The sequence below is a fragment of the Pelobates fuscus genome, chromosome 10 (genome assembly GCF_036172605.1).
Source record: "Pelobates fuscus isolate aPelFus1 chromosome 10, aPelFus1.pri, whole genome shotgun sequence".
Lineage (NCBI taxonomy): Eukaryota > Metazoa > Chordata > Amphibia > Anura > Pelobatidae > Pelobates > Pelobates fuscus.
The window spans coordinates 149,416,258-149,436,027 of NC_086326.1; the positions used below are offsets into that span (position 1 = coordinate 149,416,258).

General features: G+C 43.4%; 1 protein-coding gene across 3 annotated transcripts in view; it reads left to right on the forward strand.

Annotated features, from left to right (window-relative positions):
• LOC134575211 (oocyte zinc finger protein XlCOF7.1-like) overlaps positions 1–10,038 on the forward strand; it is an 18,918-nt gene extending 8,880 nt beyond the window's left edge. For 2 of the 3 annotated variants that reach the window (XM_063434462.1, XM_063434461.1), the window contains 3 exons: positions 8,131–8,313; positions 8,395–8,518; positions 8,611–10,038. In XM_063434462.1, coding sequence (XP_063290532.1) covers positions 8,131–8,313; positions 8,395–8,518; positions 8,611–10,022 — 1,719 coding nt within the window. In that variant the 3' untranslated portion in view covers positions 10,023–10,038. Of the gene's footprint in view, positions 1–4,583; positions 4,927–8,130; positions 8,314–8,394; positions 8,519–8,610 lie in introns of all 3 variants that reach the window. The other variant, XM_063434463.1, reaches the window with a different exon arrangement.
• The last annotated feature ends 9,732 nt before the right edge of the window (positions 10,039–19,770 follow it).

Consider the following 19,770-nt stretch of genomic DNA (forward strand, 5'->3'; position numbering starts at 1 on the left):
TGAGTGCTGATCACTACCCTGCATGAATATATATATATATATGTACAAAAAATCCTTGCACTCAAGCTCAAATGGAGTTTAAAGTCAAAATTTTACTATTACTTGCCGGGTGCCCGTCTTCTGGGGATGATAGTATAAACAGTGGTCTGGAACTGCACTCACGGTCTTTAAAGTTGAAAAAAATTCCTTTATTTCATCAAATACAAAAATCGACGTTTCGGTCCACACAAGGACCTTCCTCAGGATAGACTGACAACTGTAACATAAAACCTACTCACATATATACCCCCCCAATAACATAATAAAGTGACTTACCCCAGGTGTGTTTCGTTAAGTTCGGCGTCCTCTCAATGTGTGTGCGCATGCGCGCTAACTACACGCCCTTACCTTGACGTCAAATGACCACGTGTTAACGTGGATGAACGTCGTTGTCTAGGTTACGAAAAAGCTATCTCCTAGGTAACCCGCTGTTAATATATAACAGTCGGGTATGTCTGTAAAGGAAAAAAGATCGGAGAGTCTGCTTCACCCAACGGAACACCTTAATAAATACAATATATTTTGTGACTTCAAAAATAATAAATATATATAACGAGCATTAGGTAAAGGGTAGATTAAGCTAATATTGGACCTTTGAGCCCATCTAAGTGATAGCTAATCTAGTGTAACATATCATATTATTGTGAGTCCTCAAGGTATTAATTAATCTCATAAATGTGTAGTGACTATATGTATGAATAATTGACTGTGATATATTGTAAAAATGTGAGAAAAATAATTATATAATAATATATGTAAAAAAGTGAAAACAAATATATGGTGAAAGAAATATATATTTAATGAACTATTGTCTATATACATACATGACTGTAAGTGAAATGGTGTGTGAATGTTGTGATATTATCTATTTTATATGTAGGTCTATTATAGATAGAAATATGGAAAAAGTGAGTATTCAATTAAATTGTAAACACTACGTATAACTGTCGTTAATCTCCCTATCATCACCAATGCTCTACTAAAATATTTGTATGAAGAGTATCTAATAGATCCTAATATTTACATAAAGATTCTTTCTAAATACTTTGAAACATTTTTTGGGGGGAAATATCTTTTTTGGAAATATATTTTGAAAACATTTGTAAGCCCTATTGTTATGAAAAATCTTTTTTATCAAAATTCTTTCTATCAAAAAATGAACAGTGAGCAGGAGCTCCTCCTCCACGGTCTGCCTGCTTGGCCACACTACAGCAAGGTACAGGGAGAGCTGGAGGGTAACTAATGACACAGGGAGAGCTGGGGGGGAAGTAATGGGACACAGGGAGAGCTGGGGGGGAAGTAATGGGACACAGGGAGAGCTGGGGGGGAACTAATGACACAGGGAGAGCTGGAGGGTAACTAATGACACAGGGAGAGCTGGAGGGTAACTAATGACACAGGGAGAGCTGGGGGGGAAGTAATGGGACACAGGGAGAGCTGGGGGGGAACTAATGGGACACAGGGAGAGCTGGGGGGGAACTAATGGGACACAGGGAGAGCTTGGGGGAGAACTAATGACACAGGGAGAGCTTGGGGGAGAACTAATGATACAGGGAGAGCTGGGGGGAACTAATGGGACACAGGGAGAGCTGGGGGGAACTAATGGGACACACGGAGAGCTGGGGGAGGGGACACGGAGAGCTGGGGGAGGGGACTAAAGGGAGAGCTGGGGGAGGGGATTAAAGGGAGAGCTGGGGTGGGGGAAACTAATTAGACACAGGGAGAGCTGGGAGGGGGATATAAGAACACATGTAGGTTGCCCCCTAGGGGCTATTAAATAACATTACAGGTAATCATTTCTAAATGTTAATTAAATTAGCAGTTGTTGGGGGCGGAGACAACAGCCGAACTGAGTGGTCGCATCTTCAGGGAGCTCCGTGCTATTACAAGCCTATTTCGACGAAATTATACAATATTCCCCCCCAAAAACCAAACCACTCGACCAAGCTGTTTGCCCCAACAAACTAGACAGCATGGGGAAGAAAAGTAAAAAGCTAAAAGCAGACGGAACACGTCCGGGAGCAAGTATTGGGGACCTGTGGCGGAGGGCGCAAGAGGCCCTAGAGCCCAACATGGCGGACTACTCGGGATATGTGGACGACTTTACTAATTCCGAGGACCCTTTCTCAGACCAAGAGGAGGTGGCCTTACCCGCTTCAAAACCGCCGACAACACCCAAGGCACAGGCGGACGCAGCTCCGGTCACAAAAGCGGAGATGAGGGAGCTGTTGGCAGAGCTCCGACGAGGCATCCAGGCCGACATGGCGGAAATGAAAAGAGACATCCAAGGCCTGTCGGACCGCGTGGATATCGTCGAGCGAAACACAACGAGCCACACACAGCAACTTGCCGATATGCAGAGAGATATCGCCACCCTACAGCTGCAACACATCCAGGCGTAACACAAAATGGCGGCAATGGAAGACACGCGGCGGGCCCAAAACCTCAAGATCAGGGGTGTGGCGGACTCGATCTCGGACGCCGAGGTGCCCCATCTAATTCAGCGTCTGGTAAGCACAATTCTCCCCGCAAGACAGGCCAAGGGGATAAGCATTGATGGTGCATTCCGTATACCTAAACCCACGACAGCCCCGCAGACAGTACCCAGGGACATTATCGTCAAATTCCATAAACGACAGGATAAATTGACAGTAATGGCGGCCACCAGGGGTAAGACGCCATATGCCTTTGAGGACATGTCCCTCTCTTTTTACACAGACCTCTCGAAGGGAACAATGCAATGGCGCTCGACCCTCAGACCCCTCACCACCTTACTGCGCGCACGCAACATACAATACCAATGGCGCCCACCCCGCAAACTGCAAGTGCTTCACGGGTCTAACACCTATCTAATATCAGACCTCACAGAGGCAACAAAGCACCTGGCAACATGGGGCCTCCCTCAGGAGTCCATCCAACAACCTAACAGGCCCTCCAGCTCCCGTATGGGGAATCCGGCCACCTCCGAGACATTTGTCCCGAAACACCCAACCGTAACAGCAATATCAGCGGACTCACGCTGAGACAGTCAGACTTAAGGACCCTCACCTACCATTTTGCGGATAGACCCTTGGACTGAATGGCTCCAGGCGAACGCGGTCCGACTCCAAGACCATCCCATGAAGAGCACCTGGAACATCGGCACCTATGGCCTACACCCAAGATGCCCACCTGGTTGCAGAACGGGACACTCGACGCTATGTTCGAACTATAATTGATTGCACAACACTCTCTCTTACGATTTGTTTTGTTATTGTTATCGTATTGCTACCTGTCTTATTATATACTATTATTCAGATACTACAAGACGCATAACGTTAATGCCTGAGGTCGCCTTTCCGACCACTCTTAAGGGTACATGACCTCTTTTAAGATACTTACCAGGGACCATACCTGTTATGTAGACCCGTTAACCTAGCTGAACCCACAGGGCCTGTCCATAGACACAACCTACCCGCCCAGAACAACACCACAGGGTTCCCACATTCTCGCATCCCCACTAGATAAAGCGATACCAAGAGACAGAACCTAAGTAACTTCACCTCACACCTGCCTAATGGGTACTCAGCTCACACTCACAGTGGATCAAACTGCACTCCCACTTACAAATGGAGCAACAGCAGTTACTTACCCTCGAATCTGGCACTACCCTCCAGCTCACCCATACTGTTCTTGGTTTTATTTACGTTTATAGTCGATTTGTAACCTAGCAGATCTTTCTTTTTGCTGTTATCTGTTCTTTTCATACAATGCGGATGTTTAGCGTAACGTTTACCACTTAATTTACACGCAGCTAGCTATGTCTCGAAACAATATCTCAGTGAAAGCCAACTAGCCCGACACTCTTGCATAATCAGTTCTTTTAATCTACGTCTAAGCTTGTTTAATATGTCATATCTTACAAAACAAAAAAAGTGCTTTGTCTACCTGATACCCGCTGTAACACATGTCTCGCACTAAACAAATGGAATGCCGTTGGGGTACCATTTGTAAGCATGTACCAATTATAAGCACTGCAAAAATAAAGAATATAAAAAAAAAAAAAATTTAGCAGTTGTTTTACATTGTTACTGTACTGGGCCCGTTTCCCTCCATTTAATTTGGTATAGTGGAGGGCCTACATTAAGGTCAATGCTGGTCACTTTTTATTTTCTATATATTATTGTTTGACAGCGCAGTCTAATTATGGTAATTCCCTCTTTGTTTTATAGGTATTATAAGCAATTGTCAGTCTTCATTAGATTTTATGAATTATACTGTTAAAGTATATAAGTTCATTATTTCAAATTTCATTTAAGCGTGTATATCTATTGCTTCAGGTGGTTTCGGCCTGTAACCTCCATATTTGTACACACCCGGCCTCACATTGGCCTCATTTATGTCCACAATTTACCTTAGGGAATGGGGGCTTGGTTTTTGTGGCCATGTCTATATGCATTTTGTTTCCAACATGTCTGTTTTTCATACTACATTACTCTTATATACTATTTATTTTTCTATATAATAAACTTGAGATATGTCCTTTTACTGTTCCCCTGTGATAGTGATATCATACATCAGGGCTCGACAAATCCCAGGTGCCAGGTTACCTCAGAGGCGGGCGGCTGCAGGGAGATTGTGGAGGCGGGCGGAAAGCTGGGGGATTGTGGAGTTGGGTGACAGGCTGTGTGTATTGTTGCCATGCGGCGAGGGAGCTGTGATGTCCCTGATCTCGCGCACCGCTTTGTGAGGCCAGAATATGACTTCATATTCCGTACCTGGTCTCACTAAGCCGAGCGAGAGGGAGCAGAGCAGGGACATTAAAGCTCCCTCACCTCCCGACTACTAATTGCACAGCCAGCCGCCCGCCTCCACAATCCCCCAGCCGGTCGCACAATGGACCCCAGAGTAAGCTGATTTTATTAAAACAAGCAATAATGTGTGAGTGTATGTCTGCCATGGTATGTGTGTGTCTGTCTGCCATGGTATGTGTGTGTCTGTCTGCCATGGTATGTGTGTGTCTGTCTGGTTATATGTGTGTGGGTCTGTCTATCTGTCGTGGTGGTTTGTGTTTAGGTGACCAGCCCCCCTCCACTCGCAAGGGAATGGGGTTTTTACTCACCTTTTTTTCCCATGCCATGCTGGTCTCCCATCGACTGGCCCCGCCTCTATGGCTGAGATTATTAAGCTTGATTATCTCAGCCAATCCAATATTTTCCCTTAGGAAAGTATTGGGAGGCTATTGCGCATGCGTTGCAAAACGCTACACCAATCACCATCTCCTCCTAGAGATGCATTGAATCAGTGCGTCTCTATAGGGAATGTTCATCTCCACCATGCAGAGCGTGGAGACGCTGTATGTAGGTGCTGCACTCTGTGCAGCACTGACACAGGAAGCACCTCTAGTGGCTGTCTGAGTGACTGCCACTAGAAAAGGCAATGTTTACAAACCTGTAGGGACAGGCTATAGACACTAGAACCAATATATTGAGCTATAGTGTCCCTTTAAGAATTGTATGTTTGTCATTAAATATAAAGCTTTGTAAGTTTAAAAAATCTGGCTCCTATCTTTTTTATCTGACTCCTAGATTCAAAGCAAATTTGTCAAGCCCTGTCATATATTCATCTTGTTCTAGGTCTCCCTTTGTGGCGGAACCAACCTCGCCACTGGCCACTGGAGGAGCCTGGTCACCCGCCTCCTGCCGCTGGACTATGGCCCCATGTTTAACACTGTTCTTTTTCCCTGCAGAAAGGCTGGTTCGTGCCTCTCTGCGGACTGTTAACCCCTTAAGGACCAAACTTCTGGAATAAAAGGGAATAATGACATGTCATGTGTCCTTAAGGGGTTAAAGCCATGCTATGCCACGGAGCCCAGCCGTATACTGAAAGACTGTATGAAAGACTTTGGCTCCATGGCGATTGAACTGTATGTATGTGATCTGAGCGCCATCCGGTAATAATGTGCGCTCAGATCTAAGCTATCTGGGGATAGGTAGAATGTGTATGTTCTATGTGATAAATGTAACAGTATGTAATTTTATGTCTTTTATTGTCCTTTGTCTGCCATGTGGTTAATGGAGTTTTGCCTCTGTCCTTGGAGATAATTGGATTACTTCCCAATTATCTCCAGGACAGAGAGGAGGGATTGTGATGCATTGTGGGATTGTCCAATATGTTTCCCAGTTTCCCATCTGGTCCCCTAGGGGAGTGTCCACCAGGTGGGAGACCTGCATAAAAGCCGGGCAGGTAGCCCCAGTAAATCAGTTCTGCTTGACCCTCAAACGAAGTGTCGTCTCGTTCTTGGGGGGGAATTGGATTATATGCTGTTACTGTGCGACTGCCAGGAGTGTAAACTGTTCGTATGTTTTTTCCTGTTCGGCTGTTTACAGCATTCGTGTGTTTCCTGTTCGGGAGTTTGGAGCATTCCCTTGGTTCCAGGTCGGGAGATTGGTGAATTCATGTGTTTTGCAGTTCGGGAGATTGGTAAATTCATGTGTTCATTGGTGATTGCAGTAGCTGCCTGTGCATCTGAAAAGGGGAATATCGCCTAAACGTTTTTTAACCTCTTTTGTGCAAAACGGTCCGTTACACCCTTGTTACCTTGTGACCTATTTTGGGCTTTCAAGATCCTATCCTGTTACCAGTCACTTTGCTTCTGACATTATCTGTATTTATCTACTCATGTTATTATTACTATTGGGTTAGTGGCTTTACTGGTCAGCACCTATAATTCTGTATCTTACATGTAGGTTCAGACTATCTCTCCTTCCTGTTGGGTCGTACAAGCATCTTCTACACCAAGCATGTCTAACTCATGGGTCCACTTTGAGTCTCTTCTATCTGGCTTTACCTAGGTATAGGTCAGGGAAGCAGCGTCTTCTGGGTGTCCTCTAACTCGTATGGTGGTGAGTCAGTATGGAAAATATGAAGACCGAATAGTGGTGAGGTAAAAAAAAAAAATGGCACTTACAATTTTCTGGAGCTTATGTTCAGCTCCAGATATAGGCGCCTGGGCAGTGTGATCTCCGCCTGTGGATATGTCGCTCACCTTGGTTCCTTGTAGATGGTAGGTCAGGGTCTGCGCATGGCGGCCGCGGGAGCACACAATCGGACGTGAATCAGGCAGGAAAGATCTTTAGATGTATTCCTAATAGTAAAGTGCCCCTCTTATTCGGCATCAGAGGACTCACACGGGAGGGAAAACATATGAATGCTCAGAGTGTGGGAAATGTTTTAACATGGCGGCAAAGCTTACTTCACATGAAAGGGTTCACAGGGGAGAGAAACCCCACAGGGGTTGAGAAACCCCACAGGGGTTGAGAGCACACAATCGGATGTGAATCAGGCAGGAAAGATCTTTAGATGTATTCCTAACAGTAAATTGCCCCTCTTATACCCCCAATCCATGAAAAGGTTAAAAATGTCAGCTGATGTGGGACCTAACGTGCATGCACGGTGAGTCACACGCCTTGAAACTGCAGGAGGAGCCATATGGTAGACAGCCTCTAGAGGCAGTCTTAGTACTACAATGTAAACATTTTCTTTAAATCTGCAATGTTTTACCGTTTAGGGCCAAGCAGGTAAGGTACTCTGCACCCAAACCACTTCAATGCAATTAAGTAGTTTGGGTGCCTATAGTGGCCCTTTAAGTCAGTGGCCAGAAATGTTAATATCGTAATGGTATGCTTTATATCAAGAAAATGGGTAGGGTCTTGTCTAATATATTTTTGGTTCCATTGATCAGACATACCGGTATGTTAATACACTGTCAAATTGTCTACCAGCTTGTAAAAGAAAACATTTTCACTGTTAAGGCATGGGAAGTAGCTAACAAAACCAAATCCCTCTTTTCAAATCTGGATATTTAGCTTCATGCAACTTGTCATGGACTACCTTTACCATTCCTGAAGGCCATTAAGTGAGAGATCACTTCTAGATGGGATTATTGCAAACTATGTTAGTCCCCATTTGTTTATCTTGTGTAGATGCTATCCCAGAAGAGTATGTGCCAAACCGACTGAGTTATGTCACACTGTAAATACTGAAAAAATATTTTTTATGTTGTTGACTTAAAGCGTTGTGGTTACATTACTGTATTTCCAATATTTATAGGAATATATGGTTGTGAAGAAATACGATGAAATTGCCAATAGCTGTCACCATTTGTCAGATGGATCCAACAGGACCCAGAGCCCCAGCACGGTTCCACCATCTCGCTCACTGATACATGAGGGAAACAATGACCAGAAGATCCTGGAACTGACCAATCAGATCATCAATTTGCTGACTGGAGAGGTGAGGCTGCTGGGAATGGGACATCATAGAGTAAAACTAAGGGATGTGTCTGGATGGTGACTGTATCATTGTGTGTGCCAGGTTCCTAAAAGGTTTAAAGATGTCACTGTATATTTGACCACTGAGGAATGGGAGTATTTAGAAGGACACAAGGATCTCTGCAAGGGTGTAATGATGGAGAACCATCAGCATGTGTGCTCACTGGGTAAGCCTGGATTTAATCAAAATAATCTGTATAATACTTGAAAATTTACAAAAGCAAACCACTATGTTTAATGGATTTGTTTCTTCCAACAGCTGAATCAGTGCCTGGCGCATTTCACACACCAGATTCTTTGTCTGATTTAAGAACCAGTGAGGAAATTGTAAATAATGAGAGAGGAATGTCTTTGAAAATCAAAAAAACAAGGTATAAAAAGGCAAAATCTATGACTTACATGTCACAAGAAGATCTTTCATGGAAAGATGGAAATCTGAAAGTCCTTCATACACCCACAGAACATACACAGACAGAATACCAATCGACTCATATTAAGGAAGAATCAGCCTTATGTCAAGAAGGAAATATCAAAGACACTGACATTTATACAAACACAGAACATGCACAAACAAAATGTCCATGTAACCATATTAAGGAAGAATCATCCTCGTGTAACAAGGGAAATCTCACAGACACTGACATTTACACAACAACAGAACATACACTGATAAAATATCCGTCTATACTTATTAAGGATGAATCAGCCTCATATCAGGAAGGAAATCTTTCAGACACTGATACTGATAGCTCCACAGAAGATATATGCACTGCTATTATCAAGGAGGAGTCAATTTCATGTGAAGAAGATATTCTTACAGATATAGATATCTATGCACCCACAGAGCATACACAGACAGAATACCAATCTATTCATATTAAAGAGGAATCAGAGGAGAATGGAGGAGGAAATCACAAAATTGACAACAATTATACGCTTACAAAATACACACTGAGAGGAGATTCATTAACCTGTATTCAAGGTTATATCAATTCATCTAACAAGAAGTCTTGTGACCTAACAGAAGATGTCTTATTTTCTACATCGGACCTTCTTATACATGAGACAGATTTTGGAAGAAAGAAACCATTTGCATGTTCTAAATGTGGACAGTGTTTTAGTCAAATGTCAGATCTTGATAACCACCAGCACACTCACACAGGAGGAAAACCTTATAAATGCATTGAATGTGGGAAATGTTTTAGCATTGCTGCAAAGCTTGCTTCGCATGAAAGAATTCACCGAGGAGAGAGACCATTTAAATGCAATCAATGTGATAAATGTTATAACCTAAAGTGTAACCTTATTCGGCATCAGAGGACTCACACGGGAGGGAAAACATATGAATGCTCAGAGTGTGGGAAATGTTTTAACATGGCGGCAAAGCTTACTTCACATGAAAGGGTTCACAGGGGAGAGAAACCATTTAAATGTAATGAATGTGATAAATGTTACAACTTAAAGCAAGATCTTATTCGGCATCAGAGGACTCACACAGGAGAAAAAATATTTAAATGTGATGAGTGCGGAAAATGTTTTAATTTAAAGGCTACTCTTAATAGGCATCAGATGATTCACACGGGAGAAAAACCATTCAAATGCACTGAATGTGGAAAATGTTTTAACCAAAAGTGCACTCTTATTAGACATCAACGTATCCATGCAGGTTAGAAACTGTTAAAAAAAAACAAAAAAAAAAAAAACAACAAAAGTGATGTGTTGTACGCAAGCTGCTGGCCTTGTTTCCATTAAAGGGTTCACACAGGCTTTGAATGTGGGGGATGTTTAAGATCCCTGTTGAAGCCTTTCCCGTGTTGTATATGTAAGAAACCATATACTTATAACTCAAGTCTTTGTAGACAAAAAGGATTCCTGTAGAAAGGAAATTGTTATGGAAGCGTAAAGAATTGGATAGAAGCAGTGATTTACTCTAGCGTGCAAGTGATCTGATGGTTTAAGTTTGAACTTTTTCTATAATGATATTGGCCTTTAATAAATCAACTTCGATTGCCATATATACGTTGAATGATGTAAATTGTACATTCGTTTTTTATTTCCAGCAAACTGTTACATGTAACATCATTGGCCTTGAGATTTGATCATTCTAGGAAGTATCCTGGCATTTGATCGGTGTGTTTATCTCTGCACTAGAAGGATTAAAGGGAAACTATAGTCACCAGAACAAATACAGCCTATTGTATAATATACAGCTTAATGTAGTTGTTCTGGTGAGTATAATCATTATATGCAGGCATTTTCATGCAAACACTGCCTTTCAGAGAAAAGGCCGTGTTTACATTGCCCCTAGGGATACCTCCCAGTGGCCACTCGCGGTGCTTCCTCGCTCAGTGCCGCACAGTAGGCAGCACTGCCGTTCAGAGTGGGCACTGCATAGGGATGCTGAATTTTCCTCCTAGAGATCTATTGATTCAATGCATCTCTATGAGGAGGTGCTTATTGGCCAAAAACAGTGTTTGGCCCCGCCCCTAGCCAATTTTTAGCCAATCCAATGGATTGGCTTAAAGTTGGCAATTCTGATTGTAGCGGGACAGCTGGTTATCCCCGCTAGTTCCCTTCCTTCAGCCGATCAGGAACTCTTACATGGTTAGGGGACTTGGCTCTATGCGCTCCCAGGAAGGGAAGATACTCAGTCCTGGAAGCTCTTAGTCCTTGCAAGGACTTTCCCTGCTGCATTCCCTGCAAGCTGGAACAGCAGACACAGGGGTTAAATCTTCCTTACCTCCAGTAACAGGACAACACACAGTTCTGGAGGTTAAAACACTGAGCTCTTCTTTTTTGGAACACACAGCTTTTATGCACAGACCCCCGCATGGGGGGTTGGGTTACAGATAGCCATCTCCCCCGCTCTGAGAACAGGACACAAGGAAACACATGAAAACACATTCCATACAGGGGGAGTCAATTTTGGGGCTCCTGCCTCAGGATGGAAAGGGGTCACATGGATCAAACCTATATCACTAGATACCCCCTGGTCCCATCTGGGATCCCAGAAATAGCGGGGCTATCAGATGTACAGAGCCCGAGATATACGCGTCTAAAGTCTGGGGCTCGAGGCTCTGCACAACCCCGAAATTAGTTCCATGGAGTTGCTTGGTTTAGTCTGGCGAATTCAAACTTCGCGCCTAAACCAAGCAACAACCAATCAGCTGAAAGGGCGTGAAGCAAATCGCGCCAATCAACGCTCAGGAGAGGAGTTTCGCCGCCCAATCCGAAGAAAGGGCGCGAAACCCCGTTTGAACAGGCGCTCCTTCTTTCATTGGTCGTCCGCAGCGACCAATCAGCGCTCACTTGTGCCAACCAACCAGGAGAATGGCGCGAACCCAGTTTGAATGGCCGCTCCTCCCATTGGTTGGCACGGATTTCCATACGGCCAGCCGGGACTCTGTGGCCGTGAGACCGACTCACAGCTCCTGCTGGCGGGTGTCCCTCTTTATCCCCATGCAGGTATCCATAGGAGAGCGCTCTCCTCGGCTGTTACGAGCCTAACCTCGTAGCTCCCAGGTAGTGGAGGGGAGCCAGTGACTATAGCTCCGTTGGGAGTGGGTAGGACGATCCCCGACATGGTTCAGGATGTGAATGCTGCCCCTGGTGGGCGTTCAGTAATATGAACCGGCGACCACCCAGGGGAAGCGTGCGCCGCTTGTTTCCCTTGCAGTTTGGGGTTTTCACACCTCGTTAGCAAGGTGTGAACATTCTGAATAAACATTCTAAATGGGGTATCAGGGTGGTACCTGTTCGGTAGCTGAACAGAAACCGTTCGTATGAGCTCTCCCGAATGGGGAGCATGTGAAATACATGAATACATCACAATTACCTATAGATTCATGGGGAAACACAGAGTACAAGGGAACATTGTGAGAATAAGCATTTTGGACATATGAATATTACGTGGGCATGGCACTTAGTGGCGGTGTCTCGCCACACTGATGTCACCAGGGGGCGGGGCCAGCTCTGGCGGACATGTGCAGCACTGGAAATAAGGGGAGTTTTAATTCCTTTTAAGGGGGCTAAGTTTAGCACTTTAGGGTCAGGAATACATGTTTGTGTTCCTTGGAAGCGTAGGAGGGATTGGCTGATTAGCAGGAATTAGAGCAGTTTGTGTACAGCCTCAGAGCTGCTCTGAACAGGAGTTTCATGGACTTGCAGTTATCAATTTTCTACAGTTATGTGAACAACTCCCATAAAGTGTGTCAGTGCTTTCTGATCATTTGTACAACTATGCTCCTGAATATGGCGGGTAGGAGGAGGAGGAGGAAGGGAGACGTGTGCAGACACCGTAACCAGCAGGAAGCGGAAGCTATACAATGTTGTTTCATGTAAATGTTAGCTAATTGCTTCGGCCAAAAGCCGTAAAATGCATAAATGTTATGTTGGTGGTTGCAGTATGTGCTGGAATTGATAATAAACACCATAATCTGAATGTTATCTTTACGAAACCTGTAAACAGACAAAGCCTTTGTCTTCTAGCATAGGCGTGCGCAGCCTATTGCATTAGGGTGTGCACCCTAAAGCACAAACACACGCCGCATGTGTATATATGTAATATATATATATATATATATATATATATATATACATACACATACACACATACACTGCTGTGTGTGCTGCTAGTGTGCTGTGAGGGTGCTGTTAGTGTGTGATGTGGGTGCTGTTAGTGTGTGATGTGGGTGCTGTTAGTGTGTGTGATGTGGGTGCTGTTAGTGTGTGTGTGAGGGTGCTGTTAGTGTGATGTGTGTGTGAGGGTGCTGGTAGTGTGCTATGTGGGTGAGGGTGTTTGTGTGGGTGCTGTTTGTGTGTGAGGGTGCTGGTAGTGTGCTGTGTGTGAGGGTGTTTGTCTGTTTGTTAGGGTCCTGTTACTGTGCTGTGTGAGGGTGCTGTGTGTGTGTGAGGGTGCTGTGTGTGGGTGTTTGTGAGGGTGCTGTGTGTGAGGGTGTTGTGTGTTTGTAAAGGTGCTGTGTGTATTTGTGAGGGTGCGGTTAGTGTATGGTGTGTGTGAGCACGCTGTATGTGTCTAGGTGCTGTGTGTGTGTGGGCTGTATGTTTGGAGGGATTGTGGAGGTGAGGGCAGATTAGTAAATATCCCCCCTCCCTACCTTATGTAGGGAGGGGGGATCCTTGCTGCCATGTGCCATCCCTTGTGGTCCAGTGGAGAGTGAACGCTAGCCTGCGGAGCTAGAGTTAACTCTCACAAGATCTGAGTGTTGCCTTGGCAATGCTCAGATCTCGTGAGAGGAACCTGGCAGAGCTGCTGGCTAGAGCTCCCCGGGTCCTCTCCTGCCTCCCTCCATGTTGCTGTGGGTTGGTGAGGTAGATCTTTGATCTCCCCGCCAGCCCATGAAGGCTAAGAGCAGAGCCGGCACTCAGATAGTGCCGCCTCTGCGTGAGTCGACAGGGGAGATCCGGAGATCTCTGGAGAAGTCCTGGGGAATAAAGTGTGGGAACTCTTTTCCCACCTCCCAAAAAAAATAATATACATTTGTGTGTGTGTGTGTGTGTGTATATATATATACTGACACACATACACAGACACACACATATATATATATATATATGCGTTCCCACACACAATTACAGACACACACCCATACACTCACAGACACACACATACACTCACACACATACACTCACGGACACACACACACATACATTCACAGACACACATACATTCACAGACACACACAGACACATACATTCACAGACACACTTACAGACACACACTCAGACACACACATACATTCACAGACTTACAGACACACACATACATTCACAGACACACTTACAGACACACACACATACATTCACAGACACACACACATACAAATTATTATTTTTTTTAATTAAAAAAATGTCCACCCAGCCTCCCTACCTGGAGTGCTGGCGTGGACCTGTCCCTGGGGTCCAGTGGGTTGGGTGCCTGTCTTCAACTCAGCCGAGGGAGGCGAGGGAGCTGTGTGCTGTCTGCTCCCTCTCACCGCGCGGGCTGTCTACAGTAGCTGGGAGCCGGAATATGACGTCATATTCCGGCTCCTTGCATCAGCAAATGGCGCGCGGCGAGAGGGAGCAGACAGCACACAGCTCCCTCGCCTCCCTCGGCTGAGTTGAAGACAGGCACCCGACTGGAGGGGTTGGGGGGGGGGGGTTTGGGGTCTATCACCTCTTGCCCCCCCCCCCCCATAATAGGGGGAACAAGGGGGCATTTGAAGGGCACTGAGTGCCTGCAGGAACAGCGTTCCTGCTCAAATAAAAGTGCAGGAACGCTGTTCCTGCAGGACTCAATACATAGGTGTGCCACGGGGATTAGGGTGTGCCCAGGCACACCCCGTGCGCACGCCTATGTCTTCTAGTATTTGCTAACTCCGATATGTGTATTGACGCTGACTATTTTCAGTTGTTATGCTCTATTAATCATTGCATTTACTGTACAATACTCTAATAAAACCAATTACTAAAAACTAAACAAAAGGAACTCCACAACAACTGTACAGCAAGCTAACATAACACATATCAGAGTCCTGTGTGACATGGTCTAGTATTATTATCGCCATTTATTTAGCGCCAACAGATTCCGTAGCACTTTACAATATTATGAGAGGGGGGATTTAACTATAAGTAAGACAATTACAAGAAAACTTACAGGAACGATAGCTTGAAGAGGGCCCTGCTTAATCGAGCATACAGTCTGTAGGAGGTGGGGTATAAAGCACAATAGGACAGGAAATAGCAATCAAATAAGGTGGGAGTGAAGCAGAGCTGGAGGAGAGTGTAGAGTGCTGCCCTTTAGGAGAGAGCGAGAGACAGGTATGTAAGGTACAGGTTAGTCTGGGAGGCCATAAGCTTTCCTAAAGAGATGGGTTTTAAGGCACTTCTCAAATGATTGCAGACTAGGGGAGAGTCTGACGGTGGTAGGCAGGCTATTCCATAGTAAGGGAGCCACCTGCGAGATGTCCTGCAAGCGTGAGTTGGCCGTATGGGTGCGAGCAGTGGACAGGAGAAGGTCACGGGCAGAGCGGAGAGGCTGAGAAGGGGAATACCTATGGATCTGTGAGGAGATATGAGGGGCTAGAATTGTTCAATGCTTTATAGGTATGGGTTAGATCTTTGAAATTGACTGACAGAGGGGTGAGGTGTGAGAGGACCGACAAGAGTGGAAAATCAGTCTGGCGGCAGCATTCATTACAAACTGTTGTGGGGCAATACGGCTTCTGGGAAGACCAATTAGGAGAGGGTTACAATTATCCATGCGGGAAATTACTAGAGCACATGGACAAGCTCCTTGGTAGCGTCTTACATATGAAAGGGTGCAGGCTATGTTTTTAAGATGGAATCTACAGAATTTGGCAACATACTGGATGTGAGGCTCAACGGTGAGGCCAGAATCAAGTGTGATGCCAAAACAGCGAGCATGCAAGGATGGACTTTTGTGGATACCACTAACTTGAAAGGAGAGCGAGAGAGGAGGATCAGTATTAGGAGGAGGAAAGACAAGGAGTTCAGTTTTAAAGAGGTTGAGTTTCAGAAAGTGGGAGGACATCCAGTCAGAGATGGAAGAAAAGCAAGCAGTGACGCTTTGCAGGACGGCAGGGGAGAGGTCCAGGGAGGAGATATATATCTGGGTGTGATCATCAGTGTACAGGTGGTAGTGCAATGCAAAAAAGGTAATAAGTTTGCCAAGAGAGGCAGTATAGAGAGAAAATAGAAGGGGACCAAGGACAGAGCCTTGGGGGACTCCAACCGAGACAGGATGAGGGGAGGAGGTATCATTAGAAAAGGAGACACTGAATGAGCGTTGGGAGAGCTAAGGAGAGGACAGAGTCACAGAGACCGAGTGATTAAAGAGTTTGAAGAAGGAGAGCATGACCAATGGTGTCAAAAGGCAGCAGAGAGGATGAAGAAGAATTAGTATGGAGTAGTGGCCTTTGGATTTAGCTACGATTAGGTTGTTAGTAACTTTGATAAGAGCAGCCTCAGTAGAGTGGAGAGTAAATACTGTGCTATGTCTACAACATAGATAGGACACTGCGTATACCAGGGGGGGGGTGTAGGAAGAAGATTCTCAGCTGTTTAGAATTATAGTTTCCATGATGCTTTGTCAGTCGTAGAGCTGGTAAAGCAGCATAGGTAATACAGTTGTACATCAAGTGGGGATCTGACTTATTGGCCACCACCTGATTAAAATGATTCTGCTTAGTTAAACACGCATAGGAATGTATTTGATATGTTGGGGATAGAGAAAAAGAGTGAAATACATAAATGATACGTTTCTGGTGTGAGTAAATAGTGTTACAATCCCAAACAATCAGCACTTTGTCTTTTCTCTTATATAGGGAACAGATACACAAAATAATAAGGATAGAAGCATAGAGTGCAGACAGGTAAGTATGGTCAGCAAACAAACGGAGGTCTGGAGTATATAAGTGATAAGGAAAAGCCAGATGAAGAAAATAGAGGAACTGACTGAGTCAAAAAAAAAGAAAAGTTTAAACATTAAAACTTATGGATACAAGCACCAACAGGACAGGGGAAAGTCTGTGCAGTGTGTCAGCATTATAGTGGAGACGCCAGAATGTGCATGCACAATATCATACACACCATGCATTAAACGTGTATCCAGAGAATGAAACACAGGAGAACCCTTGGAAAACTGTGCCGTCAAGTAGCAGCTACAATAGACTATAATATAAACGCCAAACATGGTGTGATAGGCGCTGTGAACAAAAAATAAATGTAGGTACAGCTAGAATCAGCTGTGGAATATAGAAAAATACACAAAATAATGCGTGCAAATATACCCTTCCAGGATTATAAATATATATAAAACAAAAAACAGAGCATAGTTTGCCTGTACAGCCTATTAAGACATTTACATCCGTATGTTCATAGACTCACGTTTACTTGAGCCTGGTCAAACTGGCTCACGTTTAAACACACGAATATAAAGGCCTCCAACAATCAGGAACAGTTTGTTCTATAACACTCCAAGAAAAAGGTGATAGGAAGGATCACCATAAAAGAAGGAACATTTCTTTCCATAGAATAAAATATGTAACATAATATATAACATATAAGTAATAAAATAGTGAGCACTCAATTGGCTCATTGAGTGCTCTCACTCTTTTATTATTTTATATTGTTGCACTTTTTTTGTGTGTGTGTTGAGTGATCCACACAGGTGATAGTAGCATATTTTAAACATATAAGTAACTGAAATGATATTCCTCCAGATATACAGCCACATACACAAAATATACCCATAATAAACTGCGGCAAAATGAGTTCTAACAAAATCTGTCTTCCTCGGGTGCTCTCTGTACATATTGTACCTTCAATAAACAACCAAACAACATTATGAAAATTACCAAAATAAATGTATCCCTCAAGCACATCTCTAGCATCAATGTTATCAATGAGTACCATGACATCTCAACCCTCGAAAACCACCAGTCAGGCAGGAACCACCTTAAAGATCAGGAAACTAAGAATAAAAACATGGAGACAAAGGGACAAAATGTCCAATAAAGATGTATTGCTGGAGGAGGCTTGGCAGGAACATCACGGTTATAATGATGACAGGGTTTATATACAGCTTTGTATGTGCCTCCTGATACATGATCTATTTCAAGAGAACTGTATGAAATGTTTTGATACATAACAGTTCTACTCTAATTATTCATTTTCGTTCCATAATTTTAAGTATAAAGTAATTCAAAGCCTCATCTTTTTTTGCATGCAGAACTTGAAAAATTAAAGTTCTTAATTTCTTACACTTTTTTTTTTTACATTTTATTCATATTAAATTAAGATTCATGTATAACAATCTGATGTGAAATGAAAGCCCCGTTTCTCCTGAACACAATGATATATAAGAATTGTGGGTGCATTTAATATGAAAGACGGACAAACATGGTTGAACAAACATAAAGCTCAGATTCCAGGTTATGTTCTGGTTCTGAACTTTTACAATTTCCTCCGTCCTTCAGAGGTAAAGAAGACCAGCACTATTTGTGCTCCTTCAAAGACAAGACGGTCTGGATTATATTCAGAGACAGTGTATGCAGTATTAACTGTCCTGAGCATACTGTGTGAAACATTGCCATTAGAGCTGTAATACATTACTAGCGATCCGACACATTAAAAAGTTTAATAAATTCAAAATAAACATTCCTCGTGCCTCCTCATGGTCTACTCTATATAGTCATATTGTAAGGAATCCACCTCTTATTTACCTCTTTAATTAGACCCTCCCCTTCCCTTCTTGTTACCCCATATTATAACTGTTAAGTTTCTATTTTATTCCAATATTGTATTGTTCTATAAAAACCTGTGGATAAAAACTATTTGAACACAAAAGTAAAATGATTCTCTCTGGGACACTAATTATAATGGAGATAATGGACCAATTATTATTGTCTGTCTTGGAAAATTTCTCCAGTCAAATTAGGCTATTTCACTCCTTTCCTGGGAAACCGCATACAGCCGAAGTTAGCATTATGTACCACTAGGGGCTGCTATTTTCTATGCTAATTAGTGGCAGCAATTCATCTACCTTGTGGTACATACGTTAAAGGCAAAATAAAGTCTGTGCAGTAGTATAAACCATATAGAAGAGGTCTCCTGTATTTCCAAACGCCCAAATTACGAAGTTAAATCTAAGTTAAAAACGAATCTTTATTTGTAAATATTTAGTGAAGCAAATATATATATATAGAGAGAGAGAGAGAGAGAAAGAGAGAAAGAGAGAGAAATGGAGGAGGAAAAAGTTATCAAAAAAGTTGATCAGGCTGTTCCCTGATATTCCTAGTCTCAAGAAGTAACGGTCTTATCCCTACAAGACTCCTGATGAGTCCAATGCTACGGGTGAAACGTGTTGAGTGCACTTGTTCTTGACAGATAATTCTAAAGCTATTTTCCTCCTTGATTTAAACTTGTTAACAGAAAAAAACAATAATAGTGCAGTACAATATGTTCAATGAATGACTGATGTGATTTCACTCACATTTGATTGAGCTATCTCAGAGCTCAGCTGTTTCAGCGCATGGACGGAACAATCCCCGTCTGAGGATATGTGATGATAGGGGCGTCCCAAATGGCTCAAATGGAGTGCAGTACGCAGAACATATATTGGAGTAAATGCAAAAAAGGATGTTCTAATGGTGAAGTAAGTATTCGTGAATAAGGAGTAAAAAAATAATTGAAGTAATGTACTCACATTTACCAGAGCAAAATTTGCTCTGGTGTATAAAGCGTTGGTGGTTTAATCCCCACCTAGGAATAGGATGATGCCAGGAAGTAGTAGATGGAAAAATAAAAGTATAAATATAAAATACACTATTTATTTACCATAAAAAAACAATAAAAAATAGCTTAAGGAGTCTCACTTTATGCGTTTTGCCTCTTC